The sequence below is a fragment of the Lagenorhynchus albirostris genome, chromosome 1 (genome assembly GCF_949774975.1).
Source record: "Lagenorhynchus albirostris chromosome 1, mLagAlb1.1, whole genome shotgun sequence".
NCBI lineage: Eukaryota > Metazoa > Chordata > Mammalia > Artiodactyla > Delphinidae > Lagenorhynchus > Lagenorhynchus albirostris.
In genome coordinates, this window is record NC_083095.1 from 32,778,105 (window position 1) to 32,792,937 (window position 14,833).

Consider the following 14,833-nt stretch of genomic DNA (forward strand, 5'->3'; position numbering starts at 1 on the left):
CCCATCAATAGGAGAATAATGAACTATGTCCACATGATGGAGTACCAGGCAGCCTCAAAAAAGAACACCAAGGTTAGTACATACTGACGCTGAAGGACGTCTACAATTTAGTGTGGAGTGGCAGAAAAGCATGCTGCAGAAAAATCATGCAGTGCGACCCCATTTATATAAAAAACACAAAAAGAAGAGACACATGTATATGTATAACTGAATCACTTTGCTGTACACCTGAAACTAACACAACATTGTTAATCAACTATACTCCAATATAAAATAAAAAGTTAAAAAAATGTAAAAAAAACACCCCACAAACACATGCATCTCTATACAGAAACTATATATATATATATATATATATATATATATGAAAATAAATTAAAAGACCTGAAATGATAGGCTAGAAATCTATTAGCAGTAGTTACTTTTGGAGAGACAAGTGGATAGGAGTAAGACTGGGTGAAAGGGACTTTCACTTTTTTCTCTCTATGTGATATGAAGAGTAAAAATTATAATGTATAATATACTATATGTACAGATATACATATAATATATATGATATAGTTTGAATTTTTACAATAAACATGTATCACTTTTACAAGTATAAAAACAACTAAAATGGGATAAGGGGAAGCAAAACAAAAAGACAGGCCATTTGATGAGCTAGACCTGGGGAGCCACCGCTGGCAACAAGGGAGCCTTAGAAGATGAAGACTCATCCTTGGGAAGGAGTGTTCATGGCACTCCTCCCACTCTCCCCTTGCCACCAGCGTCAGGGGGGCGGGTGATGGGGGTGGTCTTCTAGGACCCTGCCCACTGCCCCTCAAGATGAAGTGCACGCTGTGGCTGGGGACACGGATGGGCAGACACTGACCAAGTCAGGGTCAGGACATGGCGTCTATGACCAGTACTTGGGACCCAGTGAGGGGAGGGCAGCTTCCAGTTGGTCATTTGGCTGGTTTTCCAAGACCCTCATGGACAAGGACAGTCAAAACAAGCGAGGCCTGGTGGAGACACTCCCAGCTCCATCCTTCCAGCCTGAAAGTACTGGGATCCCAGAATGGGGGGCAAATGGGGAAACCGAGGCCCAGAAAGGTGGGGTAGCTACCCACAGTCCCTTGGGTAACTGACAGGGCTGGGGTCTAGGTGTCCTAGCTCTTAGCGCGGTGCTCTTTGCACTGTGACCCACCTGATGTAGGTGAGGGCGTTGCCCTCAGGAAAGTTGTAGGGGTGCCGTTTCCTGAAGACGTGGCCCACCCGGCTGCAGGGCACGATCTCCAAGCTCCCACCGCACATCCACACCCGGAAGGAGAGCTCTGCAGAGACGGCAGCCATCAGGACGGGAAGGAGCCACTCGGCAAGTCCCCACGGAGTGAAGGTGGGAAGGAGCTGGCTTCCCTTGCCTTTGGTGTCTCCTTGGAGGCATATGCTGGTGTCAGAGCTCCTGGGCCTGTTTACACGGGGTGCACCCACTCCTTGCACGTGTTCCTGACTGCTTCCTCCATGCTTGTGCACACACACATCCCCCACACACACACCCTCCTCAAACCCATCCCACACACACATACCCGCTGGCATCTTTCTGGCTGGCCCAGACCTCCCTCATGGCCCCGGGGGTCTCCATTTACAGCTACCAGTGGCCCTACTGAGACATACTTCCTTTTGGTGGGGTTGTGACGCTGAACGAGCCTTCACAGATGACTGTGGTCCCTAGTAGCGCTGGGAGAGGCGAGCAGTGGCCATCCTGCCCCCCAGAAGGGGACGTCACAAGTTGCCTACTCTGTTTTCCACTCAACAATCCTCACTTCTGGCAAGGACCCACCTCGGCAGTTGGCCGAACCTCTTCTGATTTTCTACTTTCTTTCATTTTAACCCTGAAGTTGGACACCCTTTGACATTAAAACACCTCCCTCCTGTCCCAGAAAATCCATAGCCCTTGTTTTTTTGTTTTTAATTAAAAAAAACAAAAACAAATGGAAAGACCATTTTTTTTCATGAGTTCCAGCCTTGGTTCCTCTTCCTACTCCCCAGGTGGCTGTAAGGACACTTGTGGTCCCTGGCCAGGTCTGGGGGCTCTCATCTGGAGCGACTGCTCAGGGACCTCCCAGGGACTAGCAAAGTGGGGGGCGGAGGCGGCAGGGCTAAGGCCTACCTCCTGGCCAGCCTATGTGCACCCGGTGACTTCCCAGTGTGGTCCACGACTGGACGTTAGGCATATCTGGACCCGCACCCAGGGTTGCCTACGTTAATGGGCTTCCCTAGGTCTGTCTGCAAACTGCCAGGCCTCTGTCCCTTCTCCTGGTCAGGGCCCTGCAGCTGGTTCAGCAACTGAGATTTAGAACTGGGGACGGAAGGTCTGCATTCTGGTACCATTTCTTCCAGATTAACTTTGTTATGTTAGTTAGGTCATTTCATCCCACATAGTCCATACTGTCCACATTACTATTACTTATTGTCATTTTTATCAACAATGGCAATGACAGGGAATTCCCTGGTGGTCCGGTGGTTAGGACGCTGCGCTTTCACTGCCGAGGGCGTGGGCAGGTTCGATCCCTGGTCTGGAAACTAAGATCCCACAAGCTGCATGGCACAGCCAAAAAAAAAAAAACAACAATGGCAACAACAAAAGCGGTAACCATCGTCCATTTACTGAGCGCTCACTCCATGCTCTTTATGGCTGATGTCTAATTCTCACAGCTACCATGTGGCATTGGGTGTTATGATCCCCATGGTTTTTTTTAAATTTTTATTTATTTTTTAATTTAATTTAATTTATTTTTTTGTGGTACGCGGGCCTCTCACTGTTGTGGCCTCTCCCGTTGCGGAGCACAGGCTGCGGACGCGCAGGCTCAGCGGCCATGGCTCACGGCCCAGCCGCTCCGTGGCATGTGGGATCTTCCCAGATTGGGGCACGAACCCGTGTCCCCTGCATTGACAGGCGGACTCTCAACCACTGCGCCACCAGGGAAGACCCCCCCATGTTTTTGATAAGGACTGTGAAGCTCAAAGATGTTAAATGACCTCTCCAAGGTCACCTCCACGCTCAGGTGCAGAACTGCAGGGTAAAGTTCACACTTTGTCCAGCAAGTCCCACTGTTTGAACCAGATCATGATCTGTCAGACGCCGTTGTAGAATCCCTTACACTCTAGTGGAGGGAGGCAGGAACTCAGTAAAAGAAGAAACCAAAATACAAGTAGACAAGAAAATGAGTAGAATACTTCATCTGCGAAGCAGGTAGGAGACTGAAGCAGGTGAGTGGAGTTGGGGGTGAGGCTGCAGTTTTAATGAGGCTGATCAGGGATGTTCTTGATGAATGGGGGGGTGCATTTGAGCCGAGGCCTGAAGGAGGTGAGGAAGAGGAACGTGACTCTTAGGGATGAGCGTTCCGGGCAGAGGGACAAGCAAGGGCACAGAGCTAGAGGTAAGAGCACAGTAGGCAGGAGCGGAGCGAGGTGCGGGGAGGGCAGGAGGAGCTGAGGGCGGAGCTGGCGGTGTGTGTTTGTGGGGGAAGGGCAGATGGTGTAAGGACTTCCGGGTTTTGCTCTGAGTGATGCGGGAGCCCTTGCAGGGTCTTGAGCAGCTGAGTAACATGATCTGACTACCTTTTAAAAGGATCCCTAATGAGAATCCCAAGGTTTTCACGTTTGCCACCCTCACTCAAGGTGGCCTCTGGGTTCTGGCGTTTGGCTCTCTCAGGGGAAACAGGAACGACTCTGGGTTTGGGCATCTCCCTTCCTTCCATAAATGAACAGTTCTTTTTTTTTTGCACTACGCGGGCCTCTCACTGTTGTGGCCTCTCCCGTTGCAGAGCACAGGCTCCGGACGCGCAGGCTCAGCGGCCATGGCTCACGGGCCCAGCCGCTCCGCGGCATGTGGGATCTTCCCGGACCAGGGCACGAACCCGTGTCCCCTGCATCGGCAGGCGGACTCTCAACCACTGCGCCACCAGGGAAGCCCCAAATGAACAGTTCTGAAAGGCCCAAACCCATCAGTGACGAGAGTCTCCTGGCTCAAAACTAGTCCCAGCAGCTGAACGTCTGAGCACCACGGCTAGCCTAGGAATTTCTTTGAATTTTTTCGAAGAAACAAAACCCTCCCTAGAACCACTGTGTGGTTCACCTTTCAATTCCCCAATCACTGAGCCCTGGCCTCAGGCAGAGTTTGAAGTTAGCTATTTGATCACTCACTTGTTTCTCCATTAGGCCCCAGCCTTAAAAAAAAAAAAAAAAAAAAAAGGAAGGAAGGAGAAAAGAAAAAGGCCTCTGGATGCAGCAGAGACCATTAGTTTCCCAGCCCTCTGAATCTTTACAGGAAACTGGATTTGCCAAAGCTCCCTTCAGGCTGAGATGGAGAACACAAAAGAGGTCACTTAGGCCCAAAATACATAAAAGGAGGTCAGAATGGAAGGGTCACTGCACCCCAGTTCCCAGAATTTACTCCTCTGAATGCCTGCCTAGAAACGGTTTCCAAGCATTAAGTTACAAAGGGGAGAAAATCCCACGCCTGTTTCCACTCCGGCTGGTCCTGAGCTGGAGCCCCACTGCCCATCTGTCCCACTGCCCTAGTCAGAGAGGGAAGAAAGACCTGGTCCTTGCCTCCCAGAAACACAGACTCTGACTTGGATCACACCTCACAACACTTACGTGGCTCCTGTAAAGGCACTACCTACACCTGTCAGACGTGGAGTTTCCCAGCTGAGATCTGGAAGGCGGCGTCTACCTCAGTTTGCCCATCTGTCAGATGGGTGAGATACCACCAGCCCTATTTACTTTGCAAAAAACCTGGTCAGGATGAAAAAGGAAGCAGTGGGAAAGGGCTCTGCAAAGGACTGACTGGGTCCACTGCCAGAGCAAGGACAGGCCTTTGTGTTTCACAAGCCTCAAGGTACCTGCCCCCACAAACCCTGGCCCACTCCTGGATCCCTGGGATCGATCGCCACCCTCCTCCACCACGTTCCTCATCTGGGAGGCTGCCTGTGTGGGCTGCACCCCTGGGCTTCCTTCCTATGTGAGGAAGTTCAGCCAGCAGGTCGGGGGAGAGTGAGGGTGGGTGTTTATCCCCTGACACCTTCCACCTGGCACAGTGGACTGGCTGCAGGCGCCCCAAGACCACAGCTACTGTCGGGGAGCACTCCCTCCCTGTGTTTCAGACCTGAGGGTGGCTACACTTCCCAGCAGTCACCAGCCCAGCCCTACCCTGGCCCTTGTGGTTCCCTGTAACTTGCCCACGCCGTGTAAATAGGCCCTTTTATAAACCCCCCTTAAATCACCCACATCAGATGTTCCATCTGTATCCAGCCTTTATCTCACCTGAACCTCACCAGTGACCCTGGGGGTTCACTGGCTCTTCCCTTTCCTTGTGGGGCTAAAGGGTTCCTATGGCCTCATAATAATAATAATGGCTGCCAGTATCTTCACCCCCCTCATCTCACTTAGTACTTATAACAGCCTCTTGGGGAAACTGAGGCTCAGGGAGGCTTTCACTTGCCCAGGGCCAAACAATTTATAGGTGGTAGGGCCGGGATTTGCACCCAGGCCATCTGACCCCATTGCTTACGTTTAACCGCCACCCCCTACCGCCACCCCCTACTGCACACACCACCCCCAGCCTTTCTTGTAGGGAAGCAGCCATGTGCTTCCTCCATACACGTGTCTAGCCATGTGGCCACAGGTTCTCCCTGACCACCTAATCTCTTTGTTGACTAGCTGTGTGGCTCTGGACAAATTACTTAACCTCTCTGTGCCTCGGTCTCTTTACCAGTAGAATGGAGATATAATAGTACTTACTTCAGAGATCCATTGTGAGGATTTAAGGAGTCAATATGTGTAACATCCTTAGGGCCTTACATATAGAAAACACGCAACCCAGGTTACCCATTATTATTACTGTGGTTATTTCCCAACTTACCAAAATTCTCTCCCCCCCAGATGTCCATCTGGGCATCATACTTTCCCAAGTGGTTAAACCAAGACTTGTCCATCACGAAGATTCCTCCAGCTATGACAGGCGTCCTGGGAACAAGGAGAGGAAAGAAGCAACACATGAGCTGGAAGATCTGAACCCCTCTAGACGGCCCCAGGGCCCAGGCCATTTGCCCTAGCGTCCCCCACTTGCAGAGTCACTGGGGTCGGATATCTGGCCCGCTTGCTGGCCTCTGGCCTCTCTCTCCCCCGGGCCCAGAACAGAGTTAGCCCTGGGATCGTGCACCCCTAGGAGCCCTGGCAACTGCAATGGCCCTCCCAGGAGCCTCCAAAGCCCCTGACTCAGGCAAGGAAGGGGTCTCTCCAGAGCCCACAGCAGTCCTGACCTTATGGGCTTGGTGGGGTCTGTCCGGGCAATCTTCTGCTCCAGAGGGATCTGCTCCCACTTGAAATGCAGGCTCCAGTCAAATCCTAAGGGCCAGACTAGGGTGAGGATGCGGCTCGGGGGCTCTTGTCCCCTCACTCCACCCCCCCCGAGAGTCTCCCTTGATCAGAACCCAGCTTGTAGAGGGCCCTGGGCAATTCACGTAGTCATTCCTTCATTCAGAACGAGACAGGTCCCTGTCCTCATGGAGTTTCAATCTACTGGGTAAGACAAAGACTTACAAAGATAAATCAGTAAATGGATAATATGTCAGTTGGGGTTGTAAAGTGCTAAAAAACAAAAAGAAAAGAAAGGAGGGGTACCCATGCTATTCTAGTAAGGGTAGCCAGGAAAGGCTCTCTGAGGAGGTAACATTTGAGTAGAGACCTGAATGAAGAACTGATCCATGCAGACATGTAGGGAAAGGGAATCCCAGGTGGGGGGAACAGCAAGTGCAAAGGCCCTGAGGTGATTTCCCTAAGGAGAAATGCCTGGCTCCCTTCAGAATCCCACTCAGCCTCAACATCTAACTAACAACTGTGTCCATTTATTGGAAATCCGAGCCCCAAATAGGAAATCCACTCTGCGCATTAGCTCCTGGCAACAGGTTCTCTGGAGCGGCCTGCCCAATAGAACTTGCTGCAATGACGGAAATGTCCTATATCTGCACTGTCCAACATGGTAGACACTAGTCACATGTGGTTATTGAGCACCTGAAATGCTGCTAGGGCAGCTTAGGAACTGAGTTTTGAATTTTACTTAATTTTAATTAATTTATATTTACATAGCCAGAAGTGGCTATTATCTACTGTATTGGACAGCACAGTTCTAAAGTCTAGACCAGAGCTGCCCAAAAGAAATACAATGCAAGCCGGAGACGCAAGCCACACATGCAATTTAAATTTTTCCAGTAGCCATGTCAAAAAGTAAGAAGAACATATGAGATTAATTTGAATAATGTATTTTTAATGCAATATATCCAAAATACCATCATTTCAATCATTATCATTGATGATCATATTCATAATCAATACAAAAATTATTAATGAGATATTTTATATTCTTTCATACTAAGTCTTCAAAACCTGGTGTGTATTTTTTCTTACAGCATATCTCAGTTCAGACTGGTCACATTTCAAGAGCTCAATAGCCAAATGTGGCTAATAACTACCATATTCGGCCAGCTCTAGACCATTTCCAGGCGTACAGGTTAGGAAGCCGTGCAAAGTTGGGGGCTCCCCCTTCCTCACCCCCAAGACGACAGCAGTCATATCATGTTATTCTGCCAGGACTTGTGGCAATGGTCCCCGGGGCTGGCAGTATTTGAGAAGGATGTGTCAAAGTTTGGGGGGAGGGAAAGATCAGAGACTAGCTTGGCCCTGTCCCTGATTGTGCCAGGAGCCTGCAACTGCCAGCCCTGGCCCTTCGTCCCCAACCCCATGGCTCTACACAATCCCCTTTCGTTTTCTAGAGGTAAAGGGGGTGGGGGTGTGAGACGCCCTGGCACAGTTGGGAAGAAGAGCACCAAGCCAGGGCTTTTGCCTGCCCTCACCTGCCTCCTTTCAGGTCTAGAGCCCCTCCCCTGGGAGCCGGACCCACCTCCCCGAAGGTCAGCAGATGCAGCAAGGTAGGCAAAATTATCCAGACTGATGACATCAATGATGGGGCTCACCACGCGGGTGTGATCCTAGGAGAGGACACATGAGATGGCGTGAGGCCAGGGACTCTGTGAATAAAGGCCCAACTGCCTGCTCTGGGAAGAAGTTCTCTTCGAGGCATTGGGCACTCAGCACCTCCTGCAGGACACGTTAGGCTCCCAGGAGCTGTCCTGCATCACCACATCTAGGCTCCCGGAAGGTCCCTCTTGGGTCTCATGGGCACGATGCTCTCCCAGCCTCTTCCTCTCACATCATGCTGAGCGCTGCCAGGATCTCACCTCCTCAGTAAAGCCCTCCCTGACTGCTGCAGGCTGAGGACTTCTTCCTCTTTTAAACTGCTCTCACAGTTATAGACCAGACAATTCCTGGGACAGTGAATCAGCTGCTGCCTGATGTGGATCTTCTGTTGCTGGTGTGAGCTGTTGTTTTACTAATTGTCGTCCGTCTTTGTACATGTTGAGGTTGAGTCTTCCCACCTGGACAACCGGCAGCTTAAGGGCAGGGACTAACCTGGGTGGCACTCCTCTCATGCCACATCCACTTCAAAGTCAGACTCACGCTCCCTTCACCATCTCCCAGACACAAATCCACCTCCAAAACATTGGTGGGTAATATGCCAACTTTACTAAAGGTTTTTTTCTGGGGGTGAGGGGTGGGGGGATAGTGGTGGTGGTGGATTCTGTCATATACCACGTGCAAAACTTAATTGCCCTCCATCGGCAGGATGTCTGTTCTCTTCTTTTCTCCCTCCATGGAGGGACATGGAACAGAGCTGCTTCTCCCTCCTCTCTCTGCATTCTGTGCTGACCCTCAAAATCCTCTTGTCTGCAACTTGGAATCCAGCTCTGCCCCTCAGTTCACACTCCGTCTCAGGACGACAAAAATGTGGGACATGGCGGATCAGGGGAGACCATCCACGGTCTCCCACAGTGTTCTATGGGGGCCTCACCTTATCCTTTTTATAGACTTTTTGTATTGAGATTTAATTCACTTTTTTTTTTTTTTTTTTTTTTTTTGGCAGTACGCGGGCCTCTCACTGTTGTGGCCTCTTCCGTTGCAGAGCACAGGCTCTGGACATGCAGGCTCAGTGGCCATGGCTCATGGGCCCAGCCGCTCCGCGCCATGTGGGATCTTCCCGGACCGGGGCACGAACCCGTGTCCCCTGCATCGGCAGGCGGACTCTCAACCACTGTGCCACCAGGGAAGCCCTAATTCACATTTTTATAACAATTTTATTAGATATAATTGATAGACCATACAATTCGCCATTTTAAAGTGTACAATTCAGTGGTTTGCAGGATATTCACAAGGTTGTGGCACCGTCACCGCTCTCTAATTCCAAAACATTTTCAGCACCCCAGTAAGAAACCCTGTACCATCAGCAGTCACTCCCCATACCCCGCTCCCTCCAGCCCCTGACAACCACTAATCCCCTTTGTATTTCTACGGATTTATTTATTCTGGACATTTCATATAAATGGAATCATATGATATGCAGCTTTTGTTACTGGCTTCTTTCACTTCGCATAAGGTTTTCAAAGTTCATCCATATTGTAACATGTATCATTACTTCATTCTTTTTATGGCTGAACAGTATTCCACTGTATGGATACATCACATTCTGTTTATCCATTCGCGGTTGATAGACATTTTGCTGTTTCCACGTTTCAGCTATTCTGAATAACACTGCTCTGAACACTCAGGCACAAGTTTTTGTGTGGGGTATGTTTTCATTTCTCTTGAGTATATACCTAGCAGTGGAATTGCTGGGTCACATGGTAACTCTATGTTTACACTTTTGAGGGAGTGCCAGACTGTCTTCCAAAGTGGAGAACAGCACCATTTGACACGCTCCCCAGCAATGTATAAAGACTCCTATTTATCTATATCCTCACCAGCACTTGTACTGTCCATCCTTTTGATTATAACCATCCTGTAGGTATCAAGTGGTACCTCATTGTGGTTTTGACTTGCATTTCCCTAATGACTTAACGTTGAGCATCTTTTCATACGCTGGTTGACCATTTGTCTATTTTCCATTGCGGTGCGCGGGCTTCTCAATGCGGTGGCTTCTCTTGCTGCGGAGCATGGGCTCTAGGCGCCTGGGCTTCAGTAGTTGTGGCACTCGGGCTCATAGGTTGTGGCTCGCGAGCTCTAAAGCGCAGGCTCAGAAGTTGTGGCACATGGGCTTAGTTGTTCCGTGGCCTGTGGGATCTTCCCGGACAAGGGCTTGGACCCGTGTCCTCTGCATTGGCAGGTGGATTCTTAACCACTGTGCCACCAGGGAAGCCCTTTTCTCATTTTTAAATTGGGTTATTTGCCTTTTATGGTTGAGTTGAAATCACCTCATCCTATGTTCCATATGTCCAAATCCTCCCCATTCTAGAGAACAGCAGGTACATGGGAGGGCCCCCCCTGCTTGAGAACACCATCCTCTCCTCCCTCCTTCTCAGGCTTCCCAGCCTGACTCACCCTCACTCATCACTCCCTCAGGAGGAAAACAACAACACCCATTCGTACTAGGAGCTTTGTGGCCCACCCAGGCTTTCAGCCAATTTAATTCTCACCACAACCCAGTCAGACAAATATTACAATTATCCCTGTTTTCAGATGAGAAAGCTCAATGAGGTGAAGTTACTCAGGAGGGAGCAGACCAGTTAGGCTTCCTACTCTGCCTGCCCAACTCCAGAGACCGTTCATCATCCCCCCTCATGCCAAGAACATGTGGGCACGTCCAGAGCTCCCCCAGGGACAGACAGACTTACCTCCTTCACCCGCTGCAGCATGGGCTGCAGCCACTCGGTGTTCACTTCGCAGTGGCTGTCCAGAAAGGTGAGGACAGCAGCTGCGGCTACATCTGCCCCGCGAACTCGGGACCGGATCAGCCCTGCAATGGGAAGGGACAAAGGATGGTGCCGGGACTGAGCCAATTTGCTCATCCGTCCCCCCAAAGTCTCAGGGCTCTCCGCCCCTTAAGGCTGAGGTTTCCTCTGAGTTATTGTGATTTCACTTTACTTTGTATTTCTTGATTTCTTCCCTCCCTCTTTTTCTTTCTCTCACCCATCCATCAACCATCATTACTCCAAGGTTATTCTCTGAGTGCCCTCTGCATGCCAGACACTGGACTCTGGGGACACAATGACGAACAGTCAGAGTTTAGTGAACAGAAGTTGCAATAAAGTGTGGTTTGGTACCAAAGGAGAGCCAGGAACCACCACTCAGGAACCTCAGGGTGGTCCTCTCCAGCTGCACTATCCTCTATGACATGCAGAGAGTCTTCTAGACTGAGACAAGCTGGAGTTAGTATGCCAGCCCCTTCACTAACTGTAGCATATTACTGAACCTCTCTGAGCCTTAGTTTTCTTATCCAGAAGATTCAGAGAGAATAATCCCTGCCTCTTGGGGACAGGGCGTGGTGCCCAGGAAACCGACATGTGCAGAGATACTACTCTGCTTCCACCTCATTCCCCAGTCTCGTCGAAGGCTCGTCAACTGTCAAAAAACGGCCTCACTTTTGGCAGCACCCTGGTCAGAGCTGGGGACTTGCCTGATCAGGAGGGAGGAGACCCAGATGGTCCTGCCCCTGACAGAGCAGCCACTGGTGTGGGGAGATTTCCCTGGCCACACCTCTGCCTGGCACTCCACTGCCCCGTCCTTCTACTCCATAGGGAGCTGTAAAGCACCTAATCATAAATTTACATCTATGTTGGGTAAAACCCCAGGGAACAGCATTCTCCCAGGCCTAAAGGCACCTGCACCCAGGGCTTGGGAGAGGTCTCTCTCTGGCCTCTTCCATTCCAGTTTGAAGGTCCCTTCGGCCTGACTAGACTTTCTTAAATACACCCATCACATCTCTTTCTTTCCTTCCTTCCTTCCTTCCTCCCTCCCTCCCTCCCTCCCTCCCTCCCTCCTTCCTTCCTTCCTTCCTTCCTTCCTTCCTTCCTTCCTTTCTTTCCTCCCTCCCTCCTTCCTCCCTCCCTCCTTCCTCCCTCCCTCCCTCCCTCCTTCCTTCCCTCCTTCCTTTCTTCCTTCCTCTCTCTCTCCCTCTCTTTTTCTCTCTCTCTCCCTCTCTCACCTTCAGTGGCTCCCTATTCTCTGCTTTATCAAGTCTAAATGCCCCCCCCATCATCTATCCTCACCCCACTCATTCCTCGTGCTGACCAGGCCCAATTCTCCCAGGAAGGGAGACTAAGTAGAGGGAGGTTAAGAGGCTGGGCTCTGGGTGGGCCCCCTGCCCCGGGGTCGAATCCTGGTTCCTTTATTCATCACTCCAGGCAAATTACTGAACCTTCCTAAACCCCAGTTTCTTTATTTCAAAACAGAATGATGGGCTGTTATGAGGACTGAACATGAGAATGTGGGCAGAGTGAATGCTACAGGGTGAGAATGCAGGAAACGTAGGGAGAGACTGTTAGTACTTCCTGTACCCAGGCCGGACTGATGCCTTTGCTTGCAGAGTCCCCGGGCCTGGAACGCCCTCCCTTGTGCCCTATTCATCTGTCTCACAACCCCTTCACACAATCCAGGCACCCTCTCCATCATTCCCCTCTCCTCCATCTCCTTTCTACCCCATATAATTATAACCAGCCTCAGCTCCATAATAAGCTCTCTGAGGGCAGGGACCACATTTATACTTCTTTTGTGTCCCCTAGAGTGCCATGTACAATCCTATGCTGTAGTCGGTGCTCCAAAACACCTCTTGATTGGAAGTGAGGTCACATCTGCTTTATACTGCCCTGTGGTTTTCTTAAAGCATTTAATCCTTACAACAACTGTGCAGGACAGAAAGGGTACTATTATTATTCCCATTTCTCACGAGAGACAACGAAGGCAGCCGGAAGTCATACTGTGATAGGGGCTGACCCAAGATAGCAAGAGGGCCTTTCCCCAGACCTTGGTCCTGGCCACCAGGAATGCAGCAGGACCACGCTGGCTTGGTATGGCATGGCACCAAAAGGGAGCGGGGAGGTGCAGAAGTCTAGATCAAAAGAGCTCTGCGGTGGCACCTAGGGTCCAAGAACTTACCTTCCCGCCGGTCGTTGCGCAGGCATTTGACCTTGGTGATCCTGGTCAGGAGAAGACAGTCTTCAGCTGGGGGTGGAGAGAAGGAAGCAAGCTCATTCAGATATTGACGTCAGACCACATGTGGTTCGACCACTACTGGAACCTCCCAGGAGCTTCTCCAGACCAGGCCCAGGGGAAGGCGAGGCATGGAGGAGAGTGGTCATCTCCACTGGCCAAAGGATTGCCCTGTCCTCCACTCCCCGGCCAGACTGAGGACTGCCTGTACTTGTGGCATTACCCGCCAGGGGGCACCAGAGAGCGCCAGCACTGTCACCAGCCCAACAGCCTCGGTGCTAGATTGTGGGGACAATATTCTGCACGCGGCAGTTGTGATAATGAAGGCTGCTGCTGATGCAGTTTAATTTTTTTTTTAATGTCATCTCACTGGTGTCCCATCAAAGCAACACCACTCCTTTTGCACCAGGGAGCAGAGCCAGGGAGGGCACCTAGAAAAGACTGAAGATTCCTGTGGGGAGCAGAGGTCAGCCTGTGATGGCCAGAACAACCTCAAGTGCGCTTCCCTTGGCATTCTGGGGAAATGGGGTGTGAAGGGGTGCAAAAAAAGAAGGTGCACACTTACGATCTGAACTGAAGTCATCCACTAGAATGATCTCCTGGATCAGGCTGGCAGGAGTTCTGTTCAGGACGCTGGAGGAGTGACGGGGACAGAGGAGCCCAGATTTAGGGGCCACCTTCTTCCTGCCGTGGGTTCCCCCACCGCCCACCTCGGAAGCCAGCACACTGGCCACGGGCAGCTTCTAGCAAACCTTCCGGGCCCTGGTCAATGGCTGAGGGGCAGTGTGTTCCTCAGGCTCCTCCAAGACCCTGCCGACCCTGCTGCCTGGACCCTCAGGACTTGGGACCCACCCCAGATAGGGGGTAGGGACTGCCCTAGTTTAGCTGTTGAGGCAGGACCTTAGTTGCTCTGGCTACCTGGGCTTAACGAGCCCACCTGAGGACAACACCCGCTGGCCCCGAAGCTGTCTGCTTGGAAAGCTAGCGAGGCTCCTTCTGGCCTGATGGGTCGGGAGGGGTGTTCTCAGAAAGCTCCTGCCAGCTCTTTCCCTCCCACCATCCCTCCTCCTCCTTTACGCCCTGGTGAAGGAAACCTAAACTTCTTGAATCCCTGGAATATCACTGGGTGCTCCATTCCGAATCCTATTCTTTTTTTTTTTTTTTTTTTTTTTTTTTTGCGGTACGCGGGCCTCTCACTGTCGTGGCCTCTCCCGTTGCGGAGCACAGACTCCGGACGCGCAGGCTCAGCAGCCATGGCTCACGGGCCCAGCCACTCTGCGGCATGTGGGAATCTTCCCAGACCGCGGCACGAACCCGTGTCCCCTGCATCGGCAGGCGGACTCTCAACCACTGTGCCACCAGGGAAGCCCCCGAATCCTATTCTTATCTAAGTTCATTAAGAAATGAGGTGAGTAGAAGTCAGACTTGACCACGGGGCCAAGCTTAGGAGAACAGGAGGGGCACCGCTCTCTGAATCGCTGACAGGTGCCTACTGGGCTGGCATCCATCCACCTGAGGCCTCAAGTCCATCCCCATCACCCTGGGCTCCTGACCCCTGCATTTCTGCCCGAGTCCTGGGGACCTGACCTTGTGTTTCTGCATCTCGCTAACAGTTGGACTTCTTGGGTCTCCCTGACCCTGATGCACCAGCCTCAGCCTCTCAGAAGGGCAGAACCCCCCCTGCCAGTGCCCGCTGGTCTTCACGCTGTCTGGCCACAGCACCCAGTCTCAGTGTCCTCCCCTGCCAGGGCCC

At 51.3% G+C, this 14,833-nt stretch overlaps 1 protein-coding gene across 2 annotated transcripts in view; it reads right to left on the minus strand.

The window, feature by feature from the left end:
• Window positions 1-14,833, minus strand: part of GALNT16 (polypeptide N-acetylgalactosaminyltransferase 16) — a 99,067-nt gene that overhangs the window by 11,876 nt on the left and 72,358 nt on the right. The window contains exons 4-10 of one of the 2 annotated variants that reach the window (XM_060140432.1): window positions 13,646-13,713; window positions 13,027-13,092; window positions 10,767-10,888; window positions 7,943-8,030; window positions 6,306-6,390; window positions 5,906-6,009; window positions 1,187-1,412 (exon numbers count right to left, since the gene is read on the minus strand). In XM_060140432.1, coding sequence (XP_059996415.1) covers window positions 1,187-1,412; window positions 5,906-6,009; window positions 6,306-6,390; window positions 7,943-8,030; window positions 10,767-10,888; window positions 13,027-13,092; window positions 13,646-13,713 — 759 coding nt within the window. The remainder of the gene's footprint in view (window positions 1-1,186; window positions 1,413-5,905; window positions 6,010-6,305; window positions 6,391-7,942; window positions 8,031-10,766; window positions 10,889-13,026; window positions 13,093-13,645; window positions 13,714-14,833) is intronic. The other variant, XM_060140442.1, reaches the window with a different exon arrangement.